At 37.9% G+C, this 19,287-nt stretch overlaps 1 protein-coding gene across 1 annotated transcript; it reads right to left on the bottom strand.

Annotated features, from left to right (window-relative positions):
• Nucleotides 1-6,270: 6,270 nt before the first annotated feature.
• LOC111588459 (fibronectin type III domain-containing protein 7-like) lies at nt 6,271-19,226 on the bottom strand. Its single transcript, XM_035943173.2, has 14 exons — nt 19,085-19,226; nt 18,938-18,953; nt 18,529-18,789; nt 17,758-18,018; nt 15,820-16,077; nt 14,769-15,032; nt 13,300-13,554; nt 12,965-13,222; nt 11,733-11,987; nt 10,986-11,240; nt 8,573-8,830; nt 7,944-7,973; nt 7,759-7,796; nt 6,271-7,090 (listed from the first exon to the last, which is right to left on the bottom strand). The coding sequence occupies exons 1-13, from the start codon at nt 19,136-19,138 to the stop codon at nt 7,765-7,767; spliced, it is 2,457 nt and encodes an 818-aa protein (XP_035799066.2). The 5' UTR covers nt 19,139-19,226; the 3' UTR covers nt 6,271-7,090; nt 7,759-7,764.
• Nucleotides 19,227-19,287: the final 61 nt, after the last annotated feature.

Raw genomic sequence — 19,287 nt, 5'->3', positions numbered from 1 at the left:
TTTACAACTGAGTATTATGAATACAGGCCACTTTGAAATTACTGTATTTCAGTGAAAGACATGTCCAAGCTACATGAAGAAGTCCAACATATTTTAAACACATAGTTGCATGTTGGTTTGACATTAAGAACCTTTAAAATTACCTTCAGTCTTAACCAGATTTTTTTTCATCTGAATGTCTAGCAGTTACTTCAGCTACTGTATAATTATTAGTAATAGTATCGCCGTGGTATGCATATGGGCATGTTTTCTTCAAACAGTGGCACATTTCATACCGTCTCCAGGTATTCTATTATCGTTTCATGACATACCTGCATGCTTTCCCTCTTTGTGGCACAAAGATAAGCAGCCTCTCAGTATAAAGTAGGATAAGGACTGTTGCTTGTCCAGTGCAAACACAGCTGAGTGGCCTGTCTGAAGCTGTCTACTCCACTCTTGTTGATTAGTGTTTGAAAGAGAATTTGAGAGATGTCTTCATGAAATGAAGCTGTTTTCAGTTCTAGTTATTTATCACCTTGCTTGTTAGGTGGAATTATATCCTTAATATCATGTACAGATTTCAGAAAAATTTAAGGGGAAATTGAGACTGTATAAATAGGAACTAAAAGCTGGTTCTTTATCCAAATGAAGGTGCAGGTTGATTTTTTTTATTCTTGATATTTATTAATGTACTACTGTGCTTCCTTTAATAGAACAAGTGTCTCATGGAACCATTAATGATTCTAACTATTCCAAACTGATGGTAACTATTTAGGATTTGTTGTTGTTTTACAGTGAGTTTCCCTGTCACTCTTTCCAGCACACACAAATGGTGGCAGAGTCGCCATACAAGGATCTCGCCTCCATTTGTGAGCAACTTGGACTTCAGTGTCTTGTCCAAGGACACTTCGGCATTTGGAGAGGCTCTGGTTCAAACAGCCAACCTTGCAATTAGTGAACAACCTGCTCTGGCACCTGAGCAACTCATCGCTGAGTTTCCCTGTTAGTCAAACAATAAAAAAACCTTGGAGTCATTTTTGACAGTGAGTCAAGACTTGACAGGCAAATTGCTTCTGTTGTCAAGACTAGATTTTTCCAGCTGCGTCTCCTCAATAAAGCCAAGCCCTTTCTTTCCCAACACGAACAGGAGAAGGCCATTCACCCTTTTATGAGTTCTCGCATCAACTACTGTAATGCACTCTATTTCGGTATCACACAGTCATCACTCCGTCGATTACAGCTGGTTCAGAATGCAGCTGTCCGTCTTGTAAACCACACAAATAGACGCAGTCACATCACCCCCATCCTCTCCGCCCTCCATTGGCTCCCGATCCATCGTCGCATTGAGTTTAAAATTGTAACATTTGTTTTTAAAGTTCTTCATGGCCTTGCTCCATCATTCTCTATCTGAGCTTTTAACCATCCACTGCCCCAGCAGAGCCCTCCGGTCGTCCACTCAGATGGTGCTGGACGTCCCCAGGTCTCGGTACCAGCAGTGGAGTGATCGTTTATTTGCTGTTGCCGCTGAGACTCTGGAACGCACTTCCACTGGAACTTCGTGTTACGACCGACCTGTCGCTAATCAAGTCCAGACTAAAAACTCACTTATTCAGACGTGCCTTTGACTCCTAGGACTGTTTTATTTTCATGTTGTTCCAAAATGCCTTATTTAAATGTTACTGATTCATCTGTGCTGCATTATGGTTTCATGTTTATGTTTTTTATGGTTTTATGGTTTTATAGTAACCAAAAATGGAAAGCACTTTGGTCTTCTTTTATGTTGTTGTAAAATGCTCTATAGATAAATTTGATTGCTTGATTGATTGATTGATTGATTGATTGATTGATTGATTGATTGATTGATTGATTGAGCCCTTAGCCTCTTATATTATAAATTCAGGACGTTTTTTTTCTTGCTTTTTTGCCGTTTTCTATAAAGAATGGATTTAGAGATTGACAAGCCTCTATAAAATTGAGCTTAATGATGGCTTATAATATAAAAGGACATCAGTAAAATGTGTTAAGTCGGGGAGCTAGAGACAGGCTGAGGTTGTGTAACCAGAATTTACTCAACCATGTGGCTAAAATGAGTAGTTACCTGCAGTGGGAGATGCTAGCTTACAAACTCCACCCCTTTAACATCCAAGTCATTTCTAAAAATGTACTTGAAGAAAGTAATTGAAATAAAGCTTCCACTTTAATGAAAAAACTTACCAGAATCGGAGAGAGATCAAATTACTAATTATACCGTGACAAAACATCCTTCCCGGCTCAACATGATGGAATGAGCTCACATTAAGTCTGTAAACCCTCAAGAGACACACAATTGTCCAAAGCAGGCTTGAAAACACAAAGAAAAACAGGCTGCTGTCCATGAGGGGACTCAGCTTAGGTCTGAAATCATTTTACTGCCACAAACCATTTCTTCTCCTGGTTTTCAGGAAAGCAGAGATTTCAAACCATAAAAAGAAAATCTGAAAATTCATGTGTATTTGCATGTGTGCATGTGTTGCAAGTAAATGATCCACAGAAGAGTCTGCGGTTACCGCAAGAAATGTTGTATAAACTATCTCACTTGGTAGATATTCGTACAGTGGAGTGTTACGTAAGCTGGTAAAAGATCTCCATATCTGCGTGTCTCAAAGAAATGCCATCTCCCTGGCTGAGTCATGTCCCATCTTTCAGCTCTGAAAGGCAATTTTTTCCCACAGGGCACCTCAGTATTATTATCGATAAGCTATACTGTTCACAGTGCATCTGGGGATAATACCAGAGACATCCCTTTTGTCTTCTGAGGGATTGAAGCCAACTGAAACTTTTGAAAAAAGGCCACAGCGGCACATGTTTCTGAGACAGGTGCCCTGTGAAACTTTCAGCTGGGCGTGTTTAAAAAGGCAAACCGTAGACGTTTAGAGGAATTTTTCATTGTCAGAAGTGCATTTGGCTCTTATAAAAGGAAGAACAATGGCATCCAGATCCTGGTCAGTCTGGTGGTTAACTTGTGTACTGGAGGATAGAAAAGTATTCTTTAATGTACTTACCTTTCCTGGTGGCTGTGTAAATGACTCAATGTGACGTCGACTGCCAGTAAAATAAAAACCAACAACTGAGTTCTTTGTTAAAGTTCTGAATATAGAAGGAAGGCAACAGTCTGAACACTGAATCAGAATCCAGTGAGCTTGTTCTGTTTCTACACTGTTGAGAGGAGACACCCAAACAATCCTTGTGTGAATCAAAATCATTTAATAAAGTCTTTTAAACACAGTTTGGCTCAGGAGCAGAGCAGAGAGGCAGCCCTGAGTGGGCACTTCTACCACTAACTAAAAGGCTAGCCATCCCACACAACCAACAGTAAAGCCCTTAGACGGCTGCACGTCAGAGAACTGGAGTTACGTCCTGCAGCTCCTGTTTTTCGTGCAGAATATTCGACTGTCAGAACAGCCATGCTTTGTATACACTAAACACTCTCATTGAACCACAACAAAATAGCTTTGACCAAACAGATTTAGACTTTATTGTCACTGAAAAGCATATAGAAAGTCTAAAAATGCATCTTTGTTTTTATATGCAAAAAAAAATGTGATTGTAAAGTCGATGTTTTCTATGTTCTATTATTAGGGCCTTCTGCTAGATCATTTTGGATTTTCTTTCAACTTTTTTATCATGTGCAATTGATATTTGAAATTATTTTAGCTTGATATAAGTTGAATACTTTCCATTGCACATTGTTGGACATTATTTTACATGATTTTTTTTAAGATGCACCTGAATAATCTGCAATATTGGACTTGTAGATCAAATTAAAAACTGATTACAGGTGAGTTGAAATGTGACAAATTGTGCCACAAAAACAGAAATACTGTTATTGATCTAACACACATGACCATTGTGAAAACTGGCATTCAAGACCTATGTTACAAACTGGATGTTTTACACAAAGTTATACTGTGAGTACGTGAATATTTCTAGTAATTACTTAAGAGTTTACCTTAAAGCATCTTCTCCACTAAGTATATGAATTCAGTAACTATTATAGGTAAAGTCTGTTTCACCATCCTACAAAGTGAGGCATGAAAATGCAAAATATGCTCACAGAGAAAAACAAAAAACAAAACTTAATTATATTTGAAGAACCATTTTGAAACTCCAGACCTTGGTTTTACTTTGCTTTGGCTGTCAAGCAAATGAAAATAGCTTGTTTTTCATTTTTGATGTATCACTAGTTGACTTCTGCATTATTTTTTTATTGTTAATGTCTGCTTCAGAGATGAGACTTTTCATGACAGCTGCATTTTTAAAAAATATTTCAACTCACCCATAGTCACAGATTGTTTGATCTGCTTGCCATCTACAATATTGCAGAATGTGAATCAGTGATGATAAATAACATTTCTTGGACATTTCTTCAATAGTTCCTGAGACACTGTCATAGAAGCATAGCCTCAAATTTCAATGTGCAAAAAACATGCTGAAAGTGGGTCAATGGGTAAGTTAAAAACATATCTTGGAAAATGTTTGATATATCAAACACTTTACCAAACTTTATCAAACACATATTATACATATTCATATTTTATGCTATAAAATTTCCAGCTAATCAGAAATGCTTAAGCAGAAACTGTTCTAAAAATGTGATGATGTGAGACAGAATGACCCTTTTAGTTTAAGTGTGTGGGATTTAGGTTTAGCTCCAGATTTAGTAGAAGCTCTTGTACAGACTGCAGGGATAAAATCTACTTTGACGAGATGAAGGGCTGAACCATGCAACACTAACCCAAAACCTGCAGCCATAAGACAGAAAATGCAAAACAAAAGTTGGACACAGTGTGATGTGTCCACTAGGTGGATGTCCTGAGCAAAACAGGGAAGCTTGACATAAGTCTTACATGTACTTATCTTATGAAATATAAATCTCAATCATGTTATCAGCTTAATTAACAATTAAAAACAGCATAAGTTTATTAGCATTCCAGATTTTTATTTTTTTAATCAATCAAGGGTTACATAAAGAGGCTTTTAAAACTGTATCCACTGTGTGTGAGTCCTCATGTACTTCTACACATGAAAATGATAAAAATGAGAGACCAAAAAATGTCTGTTTGGCCTACAGACACGTGCACCACAAAAATGTATTAAAAATAATAATAAACAAGACTGACCCAATGCAAGTAATGGTCTCACTCATTAGTGTAATAACTTTGTGCCTCCACCACTGTGGACAGATTGTGCCTGTTTTAGATGTTGCTTGTCATTGTTTGATATGAAGAGATGATGATGGTGGTTGTGCTTTTGGTAACCAGTATTTATTTACAGATGTCTCAAAAACTTTACCCTGATAGCTTTCTGAGGTCTAAAGGCTTTGCTAGTACCACAATTAAAACAATAACATTTTATCATCAGTAACATCTGTCCATCCATTATCTATACACCACTTAATCCTCATTAGGGTCACAGGGGGCTGGAGTCTATCCCAGCTGACTTGTGGCGCTTTTCCATTGGCACCTACTCGACTCTACTCTACTCGGTTTGTGAGGTTTGCCATTAGGACGTAGGTCGAATCGATAATGTAACGTCTACAGAGTGCAGGCCACCGATTGGACAGGAAGTGACGACACACAAGAGCGACTCCTGCACGAAAACCAAACTCGCCATTAAAAAAAAACAAAAAACAACTGGCAACAGCGGTGGTGCTTTCCTGACTCTCTTCTTTTACTTTGAATCTGACAAAAAGCCATAGAACGAGCAGCAGGTATACCATCACCTTGATGTCCTCCATTGTTGTGTTGCGTTTGTGTTGCACACAAATGACATTAAGGGACTTCCGGTCTGCCGTGCTATGACGACTCCACCCACGATGAGGTGGTATTATATTCAATGTAATGGAAAACCACCTAAACTGAGTCGAGTCGAGCCGAGTAGGCGCTAGTGGAAAAGTGCCGTAGAGACAAATAATCATACTCATATTCACACCTACTGACAATTTAGAATCACCAATTAACCTCAGCATATTTCTTGACTGTGGGAGGAAGCTGGAGAACCTGGAGAGAACCCATGCATGCACAGGGAGAACATGCAAACTCCATGCAGAAAGATCCCAGCCCCAGGCCGGGATGCAAACCGAGGATCTTCTAGCTGCAAGGCAACAGAGTCACTGTGCAGCACTCATCTGTAACATATTTTTTCAACAAATTTTAATAAGATACACATTAACTAGTTAAATAAACAAACTGAATGCTCCCTAAGTTCAACTTTATGTGGACTACATACAAAACAAACCAAGAAACACACAACTGATGCTGGGAATTCTTTATTAGCTGAAATATGAATCAGTTTTTCACAGCGATACATATTCCAGACAATTAAATTCATCCTGAGAAGAATAAGCGGCACACTGAAGAGTTTTTACAGGATGGTTCAGTTAAAGGTGCACATTTCAATGTCTGTCACTTCTTCATCAGAAGGCCTTCTACTTGGGGCTGGAGCTAATAAGAAATATATTAATTTGTTAAACTCACCAATTAACACTTGATCACATGAACTGAAGGGGAAAAATATTCCATACATTGTTTAATCTGTTGTCATTACGGTTTTTCCAATTGATTGTTTTTGTCATTTCTCTAAATTAATTGTGTGCTTTTTAAAAACACAGTACTCCAGAGATAAAACTAATCTGCATTTATCCCAATTAGACACAACCTTTTCAGTATAAGGCTCATTGTTAGTGTTTCAAATGTTACATCAAGAGAATATTTTTTCACTTTTTTCACCAAATATTTTAACCTGACTTTATCCTATGATACATATTTTGAGCAGGACACATAAAATAGACTCTTGCTGTTCTCTTAGACTTGATTTGCTCATATTTAAGTGCTTGATCGTGAATGTTGAGGACACAGTGTCAGTTTTGTTTGGCTATATTACATGACACAGTATTTAAAGGCAGGTTTACAACAACCAGTAACATTTATTTCTCATTATTCATTGTATCATGGATAAACGGTTTGTTCATTTAGCAGTTCTTCTGTTTAGTTACAAGAATGGCTTCATTCCAGTGGGACAGAGGTGATGCAGGAGGAAGAGGGTGATGAAGACGATGTGATGCACGTTGTATCTGGAGAAGAAGCAGTCGAGACAGAACATTAAGACTGCATTCAGTTTGCAGTAATTCTACATTTATTGTAGGTCATTTACTAAAATTTACTCAATCTAGTAACAGTGATGTTATGGGACTATATGCTGCACAACCGTCTGTTAAAATACGGGTAATGTGTGGTTGTGGCCAGCAGAGGGAGACATCTACATGCAGTTTCGAACAATGACTACTTGACCCAAGAGTTATTTAAAGTATTGGAGTAGAAATAAATAGTTTTATTATGAAAAACAAGCATGTTATGACTCAAAAGAGTGTGGTAACATGCAAACATAAATCAAAAAAACTGGGGATGATTTAGATAAGTCTACCATGATCTCCCATACTTAGTAAATGTGTGTATATTAGAGTTTTGGCATCCACTTTTTCTGTTTACCATTTATTCTTTATGTCTTGCGTGCATTGCTTTTTTAAAATATTTATCTTAATATTTGTGTTTCATAATGGGTCATCTTTGAGTTTGCTTCATTGTCACAAATACTCTTTTTGTTTTTTAGGATGACAAGAAAAAAAGTACAAAACAATAATGACTGCCTTCACAAGAATTTACATTCCTTCTTCAGTCAAACACAATCATCTTTATTTATTACTAAATCCAGCTACAAATCAGACATAACACACTGACTTACCATATGCTAGTCCACACTTCTCTTCCCTCTGTAAATCACTGCAGGAGAAAGATTGAAGTGATATTAGACAAATGAAACAACATTTAGAATGTTTTACTAACACAGTGCAACTACTGAAAACTTCAAATGGTCTCATCTCTAATTTGATGAATACTGGAGTGCATTAAGATTTCAGCCACACTCACCTGTGCCAACTTTGCTCCCTGAACAAGTGACTGAAACAGCGGAGACAGAAAAATCAAATTAATCAGATCAAATATTTACAGTATTCAGATGGAATAGAAGGCTGGTGAGATTCCCTTAATGCTCTGCTTTAATGCTGTTGTCCTCCCCATTGAAGTTCATTTGCACTTAGAAATGTCCTTATTTCTGAAAGAAAAGCTTAATTTAATCAGAAATATAGTCTGTTAATGTCTATTCTAGCTTGAAACGAGTGATTTTTAATGGAATATCTCCATAGGAGTACAGAGGAACATTTCCAGCAACCATCACTCCTGTGTTCTAATGGTACATTGTGTTAGCTAATGGTGTTGAAAGGCTCATTGATGATTAGAAAACCCTTGTGCAATTATGTTAGCACATGAATAAAAGTGTGAGTTTTCATGGAAAACATGAAATTGTCTGGATGACCCCAAACTTTTGAACGGTAGCGTATCTCAAAATACAGCTACTGCATTCATTTGCATCTTTGAAAAAAGCATCAGGAAAAATGACAAGCTATTATAACCTAGTTAAAGGTGAAAGGTTAAATGTTAAAATAGCCCTCAGAACAAATAATCCTCCACCATCTCACGTGAGGGCTCTGCTGTCCTACCTGAGTAAAATCTCTGGGGGCAGAAGAGGACTTTGCTGCCCTCTGCTGTGAGTGGAGCCACCACCACATGGTAGACGTCTCCACACTGGATGTTGCCAATGTCACAGCTGTTCTCTCCTGGAGAAGCGGTGCAGGTGTAGTTGTTGATGATGCCCACCAGCTCTGCCACGGAGCTGTGGCTGCTGCCGCTGCGCCAGAAAACCCTCAGAGAGTTACTGGCCATCCTGTACAGCCTGACACCGGACGGACAGCAGGCACCTGCAGGACAGACAGACTGATGAAGTGACGAGTCTGCTGTGATTTTATTATCTCAAACAATACCAGTTTGTGATTAACCAGTGATACTTCTGCTAAACCTGAAGTCATGTTAAAGACTGATGAGAAATTATACAATAATATGACTGTGTTGGAACCATAGATAATAACAGTGTTTAGATTTCAAGTGATAATGTGGACATTTTTGAAGAAGTTCCCATTTAATTTATTATGTTCCACTTCCATTCAGTTACTTAAAGCCTTAATGTCACTGCTCAGATGTGCTTTTGTTGTTTTCTTGAGACTTCTATCAGTGTGCTCATAATGGTACTTGTACAAATTCAAAACCAATCAGTCAAGATCTCTTTTTTTAACATAAATACATAAAATAAATTAGTTTTTTAGAAACACATAACTTGAATTAGTTTTATAAATAACACAACAGCAACAAAATTACATACACTAAGCATGACATCTTAGAAATGAAAAATAACACACGTCTCTAATTTCTTCATTATTGTCTCTCAGCTAGCAGGGAATGTTCAAATAACTTTGGTTTACATTATCTACAATGATATTTCTTTCAAAGCGATGTCTTCATTTCTATTTTTTTGTGGTCAGATTATGTTTTATGAATATTTATCATTTCAAATAATGCTTCTCTAAGTTAAAATTTGACCAAGACATAATGTTTTAACTGCAACATTCAGATCACGTTGTCAGGGTCACAGATTATGCTACAAGATAACATTCATTTAGTGTGATATATTAACAAAAGTAGAACTTTTTGCAATGTTCAGAGGATGTTTTGGGGATGTTGTTAGCACAATAAAGAATGTTCTTCTATAAAACATTCCCGCAGTGTTCCACACGATAAAAAGAAAAGATGTTCTCAATGCAACATTTAGAAAACTTTGTAAGAGGTTGAGCGCATAATGGTCTAACAATGTTATCACCAAACATTTTTAGAATGTCTTCAGCAAACTAAAAGAAAACTTCCTGCTGAAAACATTGCTAGAAGTTTGCAAAAGTTTGCAGAAGTTCATGAAACATTTTCAGAAGGAAGAAATTCTATCTGAGTTCTTGGCTGACGCATATTTAGGAAAAAAAATATATAATTAGGGTCCGTCTATCATTAGTACAGTTCTACTACTCTTAAGGTCCTGAGTGTGAGTTTGTTTGTTTGTTTGTTTGTTTTTGGTTTGCATAAAAAATGATAATGCACCAGAACCAAAGTTCCTGTTAATCACTGGCACATGCCAGACTGTGATAATCAAAAAAATAATTTTCTATATGGAAAATAAATCCTTTTACATTTTTTTTGTTAATAAAAACAACAGCAACAAATGTGGCATCATGTAAGCTGCCATTTAAAAGAATCAAATCCTTAAAATGAATGAATGTTTGGTTATTATGATCAGGACTGATTTTCCTTAAAAGTAATCAGTAATTGAAAGTGAAAAATAACATTAATATACACTACCAGTCAAAGGTTTGGACACACCTTCTCATTCAAGGGGTTTTATCTAATTATTTTCTACATTGTAGATTAATACTGAAGACATCAAAACTGTAAAAGAACACGTGGAATTATGTTGTAAACAAAAAAATACTAATCTACAGTATTAAATTACAATGTAGAAAATAATACAAATAAATGAAAACCATTGAATGAGAAAGTGTGTCCAAACTTTTGACTGGCACTGTAGATGTTTTTTTGGGGGTTTTTTTGGATTGGTTTTGACATGGATGTTTTTGTCTTTAAGGACTTCCATGCAACTTTTTTCAGTGACACTTAAGGATTAAGTTTAATGTCCTCTGATGACACTTATTCACAGGTGTCACCATGTAAACAGGAACGTCCTAAGTCACTAATATGTACATGACATGTACACAAACTTAACCTAAAAGTCATATGTAATGCACAGTGTGTGTGTAGAAGCCTCTCAGGTTTTATGACATCCTTGTAGAATTGTTTTTTCCACAGCATTGGACAAAGGGACCAGTATCATTTTATTCCCAGTGTGATGAGTAGTCAATTAAAAAGTTACTACTCAAAACTAAGTAGCACATTGAAATTTACAACTCAAAAAATCAATATTTTTGTGTATTCATGCTATTTCTGGCCTCCCCACTCGTAGAAAGCATCACCACTCACTGGATGAAAAGCCCTGGTAGGTGCAGCTGGACTTGTGGCCGCTGTGGCTGACTGCCTCCATGGTGACGGTGTAGTTGGTGCCGCAGGTGATGCATCCCATGAGGCAGTGGGAGTCCTGGGTGTGGCAGCGGGCGTGACCACGAGGTGAAGTCAGGGAGGTGATGAAGGAGTGAGCGCCTTTAGCATGAGACCAGGAGACGTTGGTCATCGCCTGAGTCACCTGATCGACTGTTAGATTCATCGGACAGCAGGGTTCTGTAAAACAGGAGGATGTATGTAGATGGGGGTCAAATAGTCACACCGTTTAGTGATTATTAAAATATTCATGTATAAACACACAGAAATCTAAAACTTCAAGGGTTCCTTAAGGGCGTTTTAGTGATCAAATGTTGCTGCTGTGAACATTCAGAATAAAAATAGATGTGGTTAAATTAAAGGGGCACTCCATTAATTTAATAACCAGACAAGCTTTGATATGAAAACTAAAGGGTTGTTGGGCTGCTAAGTCACATGGGATAGACTCCACCACCACCACCACCACCACCACCAGTCTCATTAAGTGAATTAGTTTTGTAACAATAAAGGTGAAGATATCTCAGTCTCTGCTGAGATATCTAAATGCATTTTCTACCACCTTTCTTTCTTCTGGAGATTAAGCATTATCGATCTTTAGAAAGACTAAAGTTGTAAATCAATGATAAGCAGCTCTGCATTTGTCACCTCCAGTCCGAAGCTTCGACTGCTCACCTGTTTCCAGAGAGTCGGTGTAGCTGGGTAAACTCTGGCCGGCGGCGCTGGTTGCTGTGACGCTGACTTGGTAGGTGGAGCCACAGGGAAGGTCAGTGATGTCGCAGGTGGTCCCGCTGGTGGTGCAGGAGTGGATGCCGTCGTCTCCACCTGCAGTCACAGTGTAGTTAGCAGCTCTGTTGTTTCCTGTCCAGCTCACACTGATGCAGGAGGAGTTCTTCGGATTCAGCATCAGATTCATTGGCATGCAGGGAGCTGATTAGGAGGAAGGAAGGAGGAAGACATTAAATGTTGACTGAGAATGGCCATACTCTTGAAGGTTTCTACACGATTATAAGAAGGTTGTATGCATCAGTTTGGGCATACACTACCGTTCAGAAGTTTGGGCTCACTTAGAAATGTCCTTATTTTTGAAAGAAAAGCATTTTTTTCAATGAACGTAACATTAATTTAATCAGAAATAAAGTCTGTTAATGTGGTAAATGGCTATTCTCACTGGAAATGACTGATTTTTAATGGAATATCTACATAGGGGTACAGAGGAACATTTCCAGCAACCATCACTCCTGTGTTCTAATGCTACATTGTGTTAGCTAATGGTGCTGAAAGGCTAATTGATGATTAGAAAATTCTTGTGCAATTATGTTAGCACATAAATAAAAGTGTGAGTTTTCATGGAAAACATGAAATCGCCTGGATGACCCCAAACTTTTAACGCGCTTTCTTCCAACTGGTCGCTCTTTCTTGAGATAAACTCCTATTCAAAGCTATTATAGATTTCTGACAATGAAAGGAGGCAATACATTAACCTCATAGTCTTTATATGACACACTGTATAATTATACAGTTAGGTCTAATATAATGCAAATTGTAGTATCAGGACTTGTCATTATATAGTGGGGTAATTTCCAATCATAAAAGATAACTCTGACTTTTTGAGTCATACTGGTATCCAGTGTTTTGTAATTCTTCATTCAAAAAATGTTTTTAACCTTAAAACAATCCAGATATCTTTAGCAGTGTTGGGCCTTTCTCACTGAACCTCTAGGTGGTTTCAATATGAGTTTTATATTTTTAAATAAACAAGTTATTTGTATCATATTTGACATTCTACAGTATCTGAGAACCGAAGTTGGCTGCAAAGCAACTCTGCTACAAAGACAAGCAGAGGTTAAGTGTAAAATGTGACTGTGTATTAGGTGAAATCATGCAGATATGAGCAGGGTCTATACCTGTGCCTTTGGTGTGAGCTCTGCAAGCACGGTTACATCCACTAAATTCATTGCAGGGTGTCACCACCACAGTGTATTCTCTGTCACAGCTGAGGTCAGACAGGGCGCACACCGGTGCTGTGTCATTACACAGGATGACCTCTGAAGTGTCTGCAGCTCGAGTCTCGTACACATCTGCTCCCTGAGAGGCCGTCCACATGATCTCCAGAGTGTCAGTGCTCACAGAGGAGACGGATACGTTCTCTGGACAGCAGGGCACTGAGACACAGGAGACACACATGTATTAATCATAAAGAGAGTAGAAGGAAATCTGTCTCACCTCTGCTGCGACTTACAGGTGGTGTAGTTGAGAGGCTGGCCTTCAGGGCTGCCGCCGGCCTCGTTGAACGCCAACACAAACATCACGTATGTGTAGCCACACTGGCAGTGGAAGGTGCAGTTGTTGCTGGTGGTGTTGCAGGTCCCCTCGCTGCCGTCATTTTTCTTGATGAAGGCCGTGTAGCTGTCAGCGTGAGGTACCGTCTCCCACCTCACAGTGCAGTTTCCTTCTGTTGACTCCACAACAGCCAAAGACTGTGGAGGGCAGGGGACTGACAGCAGAGACAGCAGGGAGGTTCATCACAAACTGACATGTTACTGACACTGAGTGCGAACGAAAAGACAAGTAAAATGAGATGAATGTTCAAGCATTTATCTTCATGAATCACAAACAAATGCTTTTAGTTTTCAAATGTCCTCATACATTCATACGTTGAGCACAATAGCAGCAATAATAGTACAGCATTTTCATTACTACATTGTAGTTGTCAATTTTTGTTTGTTAAATGAGTAACAAAAGAAACCTGGAGCAGTAATGTTTCAAAACTGTGAAAACAAATTAATATAATGGCAAATATATGTAGAATAATGATTATTTTTTAGCAGATTGAAACTGTGTAATTTTATGGCCACAAAAAAATAAAATAAATAAAAATACTATTTGGAAAATACAAATTTTTAGTATGGATATTGTTTACAGTTTTGACCTTTTTTTGGAGTTTACATTTACATCAATACATTTTCCTATCAATTTTATTATTTGCAATTTAACAAAACATGATAAATTAGTAAAATAATTGTTACATTTTTTTCTCCTTAAAATACATATTTATCTCTTTGAAAGATTAATATTTTTTGCTGATTTAAATACAGCAACAACAACAAAAAAAGACTTATTTTGCAGTCACACACTGGGAAAGAACAAATTAGGATTCATAAAAAAATATACATTTTTAATTGAGACATTGACAGTTTTTGGTATTTAGTTTTCTGGTTAACTAGCAAATTAAAACATTTTTTCTATGATTCAACTGGTACTAGTATCTAGTACTCTCTGTAAAGTAATGAAACTGAGAAAGTCTGTAAAGTAACAGGAAATTACTGAAAATGTTCTCTCTTCTTCACATTTTAGTTTCTGATGATTCATCATGTATTCCTAATATTTTTAATACTTAAATGCAGCTTTTGGTCAAAGTCAGCGGCAATAAAGATAAAATCTTATCTAATCTTGATATTTTATATCACAATAGTAATTACTGAATAAATGGGAATCTTCCTGACTAATGCCGTAAATTGAGTATCTGAAAAATCAAGTTATGACAATAATTGATATAAAACTTCAGAAAATGTTCATTAAGCTAATACCTTTTCCACAAAAAGCTCTGCTCACTGACTGCCTATTATGGCCTGTTACAACCAGATAGTTACTTTAATAGAAACAGTATCTATCAGAAACTGTTGACACATTCATATCTGTGCTACTCACAGGTGATGAAGACCTCGGGGCTGGACGGATGGCCGGGTCCGGCCTCGTTGGAGGCGGTGACCTGGATAGTGTGAACCTCTCCGCAGCCCACTGCAGGCAGAGTGCAGGAGCTGGATGTGGAGTTACAGGTGAGGTTCTGGTCACTCATCACATGGTACATGATGGGTCCATGAACAACCTGGTCGATGTTCCAGGACACAGAGAGTCCTGCAACATGATTATTCTTCACCACAGACACACGGACAGAGGATGGAGTTGGAGGTCCTGTTCAAAGACAAAACATAAAGACAAACCCAGTAAAGGACTGAAATCAGAGTAGACAAGAGTACCAATTTGATATACTTTGACTATATGCTTTTCTCTACTTCATTTTAGTCCAACAATAGCTGTTTAGTGCATCCATCAGATAGCTGTTGTTACTAAAAATCTTTTTAAATAAAAATTTTATACCAAGCTAGTAAAATGTGACATGTTTCCATGAATTGCCATTCAAAACTAAGCACATTAATCAGTAAATTAATCATTTATACAATAATCTTAAAGGAGACATAGTTTAAAGTGAGTACGTTTACTGAAGAGACTTGGGTGAATTTTACTGCTAATACTTTCTGGTCAGTATGTAGAATATGCTTGCAAAATAACATCTCTGAACTCATTTTTGAATGTGACTGTGCAGAAATGTACCAATCCTATAGAGGTTTTATGATAACCTCTAGCTGCATTACTATCGTTTATTGGCCATCATGTCATGACTACATGATGGTCATGATGGTAAGATTTAATTTTAAATAAGATTTTGAATTCTTTTATCAATATTTACATTTTAGTGTTTATCAATGCTTATGGACTATTCCTTCTGATAAAATGACTCTTCTTAAAATATAAGACATCACTTTGTATTGGTGGCATGATCATGGTTTAGTCACCTGACACTGTCACGAATACAAAAATATGTAAATGAAAACATTCTTTATCCAGAAATGACATGGATGTTAATGTATAATCTCACGTTGTATTTAACACAGAGGTTAAATTCCCAGTGCTTCCTTACGTGTGATCTGGTTGATGTGCAGGCTTCCTTCTCCCTTGCGGCCCTCGGTGTCCCAGGCGAAGACCTGGATGACGTAGAGGGATCCAGCATCCAGACCGGAGATGGTCATGTTGGTGTTGGAGGTGTTGTGGATGCTGCTGTTTGAGCCGAGCTTGGATATAGACAGGGAGTACTGGACGGCGTGAGTAACTGGGGCCCAGGACACGATGATACTGTCGTTGCTCGGAGAGGAGGAGGAGAGCTGAGGAGGAGGCAAGACTATGGAGGAGAAGACGGTTTAAAAGTTTACATGAGATGTTCTGAGGGACGATGACAGCATGAACACTTTATCTAAAGGCCGAGAGGAGAGAGTGAAGTGGAACAGAGAATCTGAATAGTTCTTTTTACCGTAGTATATTTATTTGATTGTAGCTAAAAAATATATCTATATGTGACTTCAAAGTTCAAAACAGCACTGACACAGTATCACATCATCACACTTTTGCATTTAGAGCTATTTTTTTATACTTGTTTGATTTCTAAACCATGTCTTAACAACTGACAGAATGTTTCGGGTCTTTCAGCAATAATCAAATATTGGAGTTGTGTGGCTGTAAAAGACTTAGCAGTCAGGTGTGATATATTTATTTATCAGTATTTTTTCAAGACCTAAGTGAGGCAGAAATTCAGCATTTTAATGTTTTTTTCCTGTCAAAGATGAATTCAAATTAAAAACCCTGATTTTTTTTTCTTCATGGGTGATGAGATGCCACAAGAACATGTTATTTTCTGCCAAAGTGGGAACAACCAATCATTTCACCTGTTACAGTCCTTTCAGTACTTAAGATTTGAAGCTTTTGAGGTTGTCGGGGGTCTTTAGTGAGTCATGTTCCATGTAAATCAAATCCCACAGGAAGACTCAGGCCCTCATTTTTGTCTTCCTTAAATCTTTGCCACAGCACATATTATTTGGTACAAATGAATAGGAAACTCTCTGTTAGTTGATTGGTCATTGATGATCTGTACATTGAGCTCAGTCATCATTTCACTGGCATATGTCTGTGTGTGATGTATAGTACAGCTAAATTAAATCTAAACTAATAAATTCACATCAGTTTGTTTTGCAGATGTTTTCTATAGCTACATCATAAAAGAGAAACAACTGGTATAAAAGAGATGATAACTCTGATTGTTAAGCACCTATCTAGGCAATAATTAAGTCTTATGATGTATTATATTAAACTGTTTTTTCACCTACGTGTTTCTGAAAGAGAGAGATAATGAGTGAGGATAGATACAGAAAGAGTACATTTGTTTAGTAGATCCAAACTGAAGATGGAATTTTTCAGGATCTGCTGACTGAACTGAGATTAGTAACTCATTCCAAAACCAAAGGGCCACACATCAAATGCATCAGAGATATTAAATCTGTAAAAAAATTATATATGATTCATAATATCAAACACAAAATTGTGAAATTGTGTGTTGAATGTTGCTTTGTGTCATGTAGAACAAATGTTCCCTCTGGGGTGGGAGCGGAGGCGAGGGGCGACAGCTATTTATCAGGATGAGGTCAGCTCTTTGTGCTTGCTACAGAGGTTGGTCAGGTATGGTTACCACCGATACAGGAGAGGTCCTCTGGGGCACTGATGCATTTCTTGGGAAAGACAAACCTGGATTTGCACTCATGATGTGTGTGTTACATCCCCTCACAATACTGTATGTAGAGGCTCAGCCATGGGACAATAAGACAGATCAAGTGACCTCTGCAGGGCATGTGGACTGATGAGAAATGAACATGAGACTTGTTTGTGCCCATACAAAACAGTCCATGGGTGTTATTTTTTTTTCCACTGAATGTGTATATGAGGTTTTGTTTCCCAGCTATTGAAGTGGTAAAATATTAGAATCCAATAATCTGCACAAGATTAGAGATGATTTGATGACGAACAACTGCACCTGTCTTTCCAGTCACAGAACTTGATGGCTGGCTGGGGCCTGCGCTGTTCTCCGCCAGGATGCTGAGTGAGTACTCAGTGTACGGTGTGAGGGACTCGATCTCAGCGGGGGACGAGGACACTGTGTCCTCTCTGAAGAAACCATCGCTGTTTTGGATTCTAATGACGTACTGTGTTGCCCTGGCTTTCGGGTTAAACACAACAATCAAGGTCCTGCTGTCTTTCGGCTTCACTCTCTGGATGGGCTCCATTTCATCGGGGGCTACAATTGTCACATGCAATTCAAATAAGAAATGACAGAAAACAAAGACATATATTTTAAAGTTAATAGTGAAGGTATTGGATGTTCACTACATTCAGTCTTCTGTGTTAAGGTCAGATTTTAGGGGTGAAGAAATAGGAAACAAGACTGAATTTCCTCTGAATCACTCTGGCCACATTTTGAAATTTTTCACTGAATCTAGCTGTAAAACTGTAACACTTGGTGGCAATTTCTATCATAGCTAAGGGGCACAGATATCTATTTATCTTGGAAAATAGCAATAACTCTTTTGAGGTCTTTGTTCAGTGTAAACTGACAAATGCCCACCTCAGCCTGAGAAAAAAGTTTGGATATCTCAATTTAAACTGTAATATTAGTTATCATACAGTTCCAAAGCCAAGCTCACATAACACCATAGTTCTAAAAGTAAATGAAGTGAAATGACAGGTATGGACATAAAAGAATATTAAATGCTGTAACAGTCCAGGTATGGACAGAAATGGACCTCACCTGTTGACGAGTCAATAGATGCAGTGGCCAGTGCTGTTTGGGAATCATCCAGAGCTTCAACTGTGAAGGTATACTCAACGTTCTCTGACAAAGACGTGACAGAGCCCATCACTGTGTTTGGCCCAAATGTGGCAAAAGCGATGAAGTTGTTTGGTGAGTTTCGGGGGGCAACGCTGATCTTGTACGAGGTGGCTCCTGAGTACCCGGTCCATCTGACAATGACGGTCCTGGATGTTGCAGCGAACACAGATGCTTGAAAACCTGATGAGAGCAACGTAAGAAGTGCAGATTATCATCTTGGGACACAGATTCTTTAATAATGAATAAATTATGTGGTCAAAGAGTTGTGCTTCTACATTCTTATATGACTGTCATAGTGGTATGTATGGAAAAAGAGAACATACAGTACCTGATTGAGCTGCAGCCTGCAAATTCAAATGAGAAATAATTATTACATAACAGTCTAATGTGATAGAACCAAAATGTTATGCTCTATTGATTGAAATGATTTTAAAATAAGCTTTCATCTTAACAGTTGTATAGAGTATTACTGTACCTGTAAGCATACGCCCAGCAAGAATAAAATCACCAACCACTTCATGGCACTCATTCTTCACGTTTGTCTCTGGAAACACTCCTCTCACTGTTTTACACCCGTGGCAGCTTCTGTTTGATTATTACTTCTCTCTAGCAGTTTTAACTTTTCTTAAACATAGGTGCTGTCTGTGCTAGTTACCTGCATTTAGCTCCTCCCACTGG

The sequence above is a fragment of the Amphiprion ocellaris genome, chromosome 2, assembly GCF_022539595.1.
Source record: "Amphiprion ocellaris isolate individual 3 ecotype Okinawa chromosome 2, ASM2253959v1, whole genome shotgun sequence".
NCBI classification, from domain to species: Eukaryota; Metazoa; Chordata; class Actinopteri; family Pomacentridae; genus Amphiprion; species Amphiprion ocellaris.
This window is presented reverse-complemented; position numbering and strand designations above follow the sequence as displayed.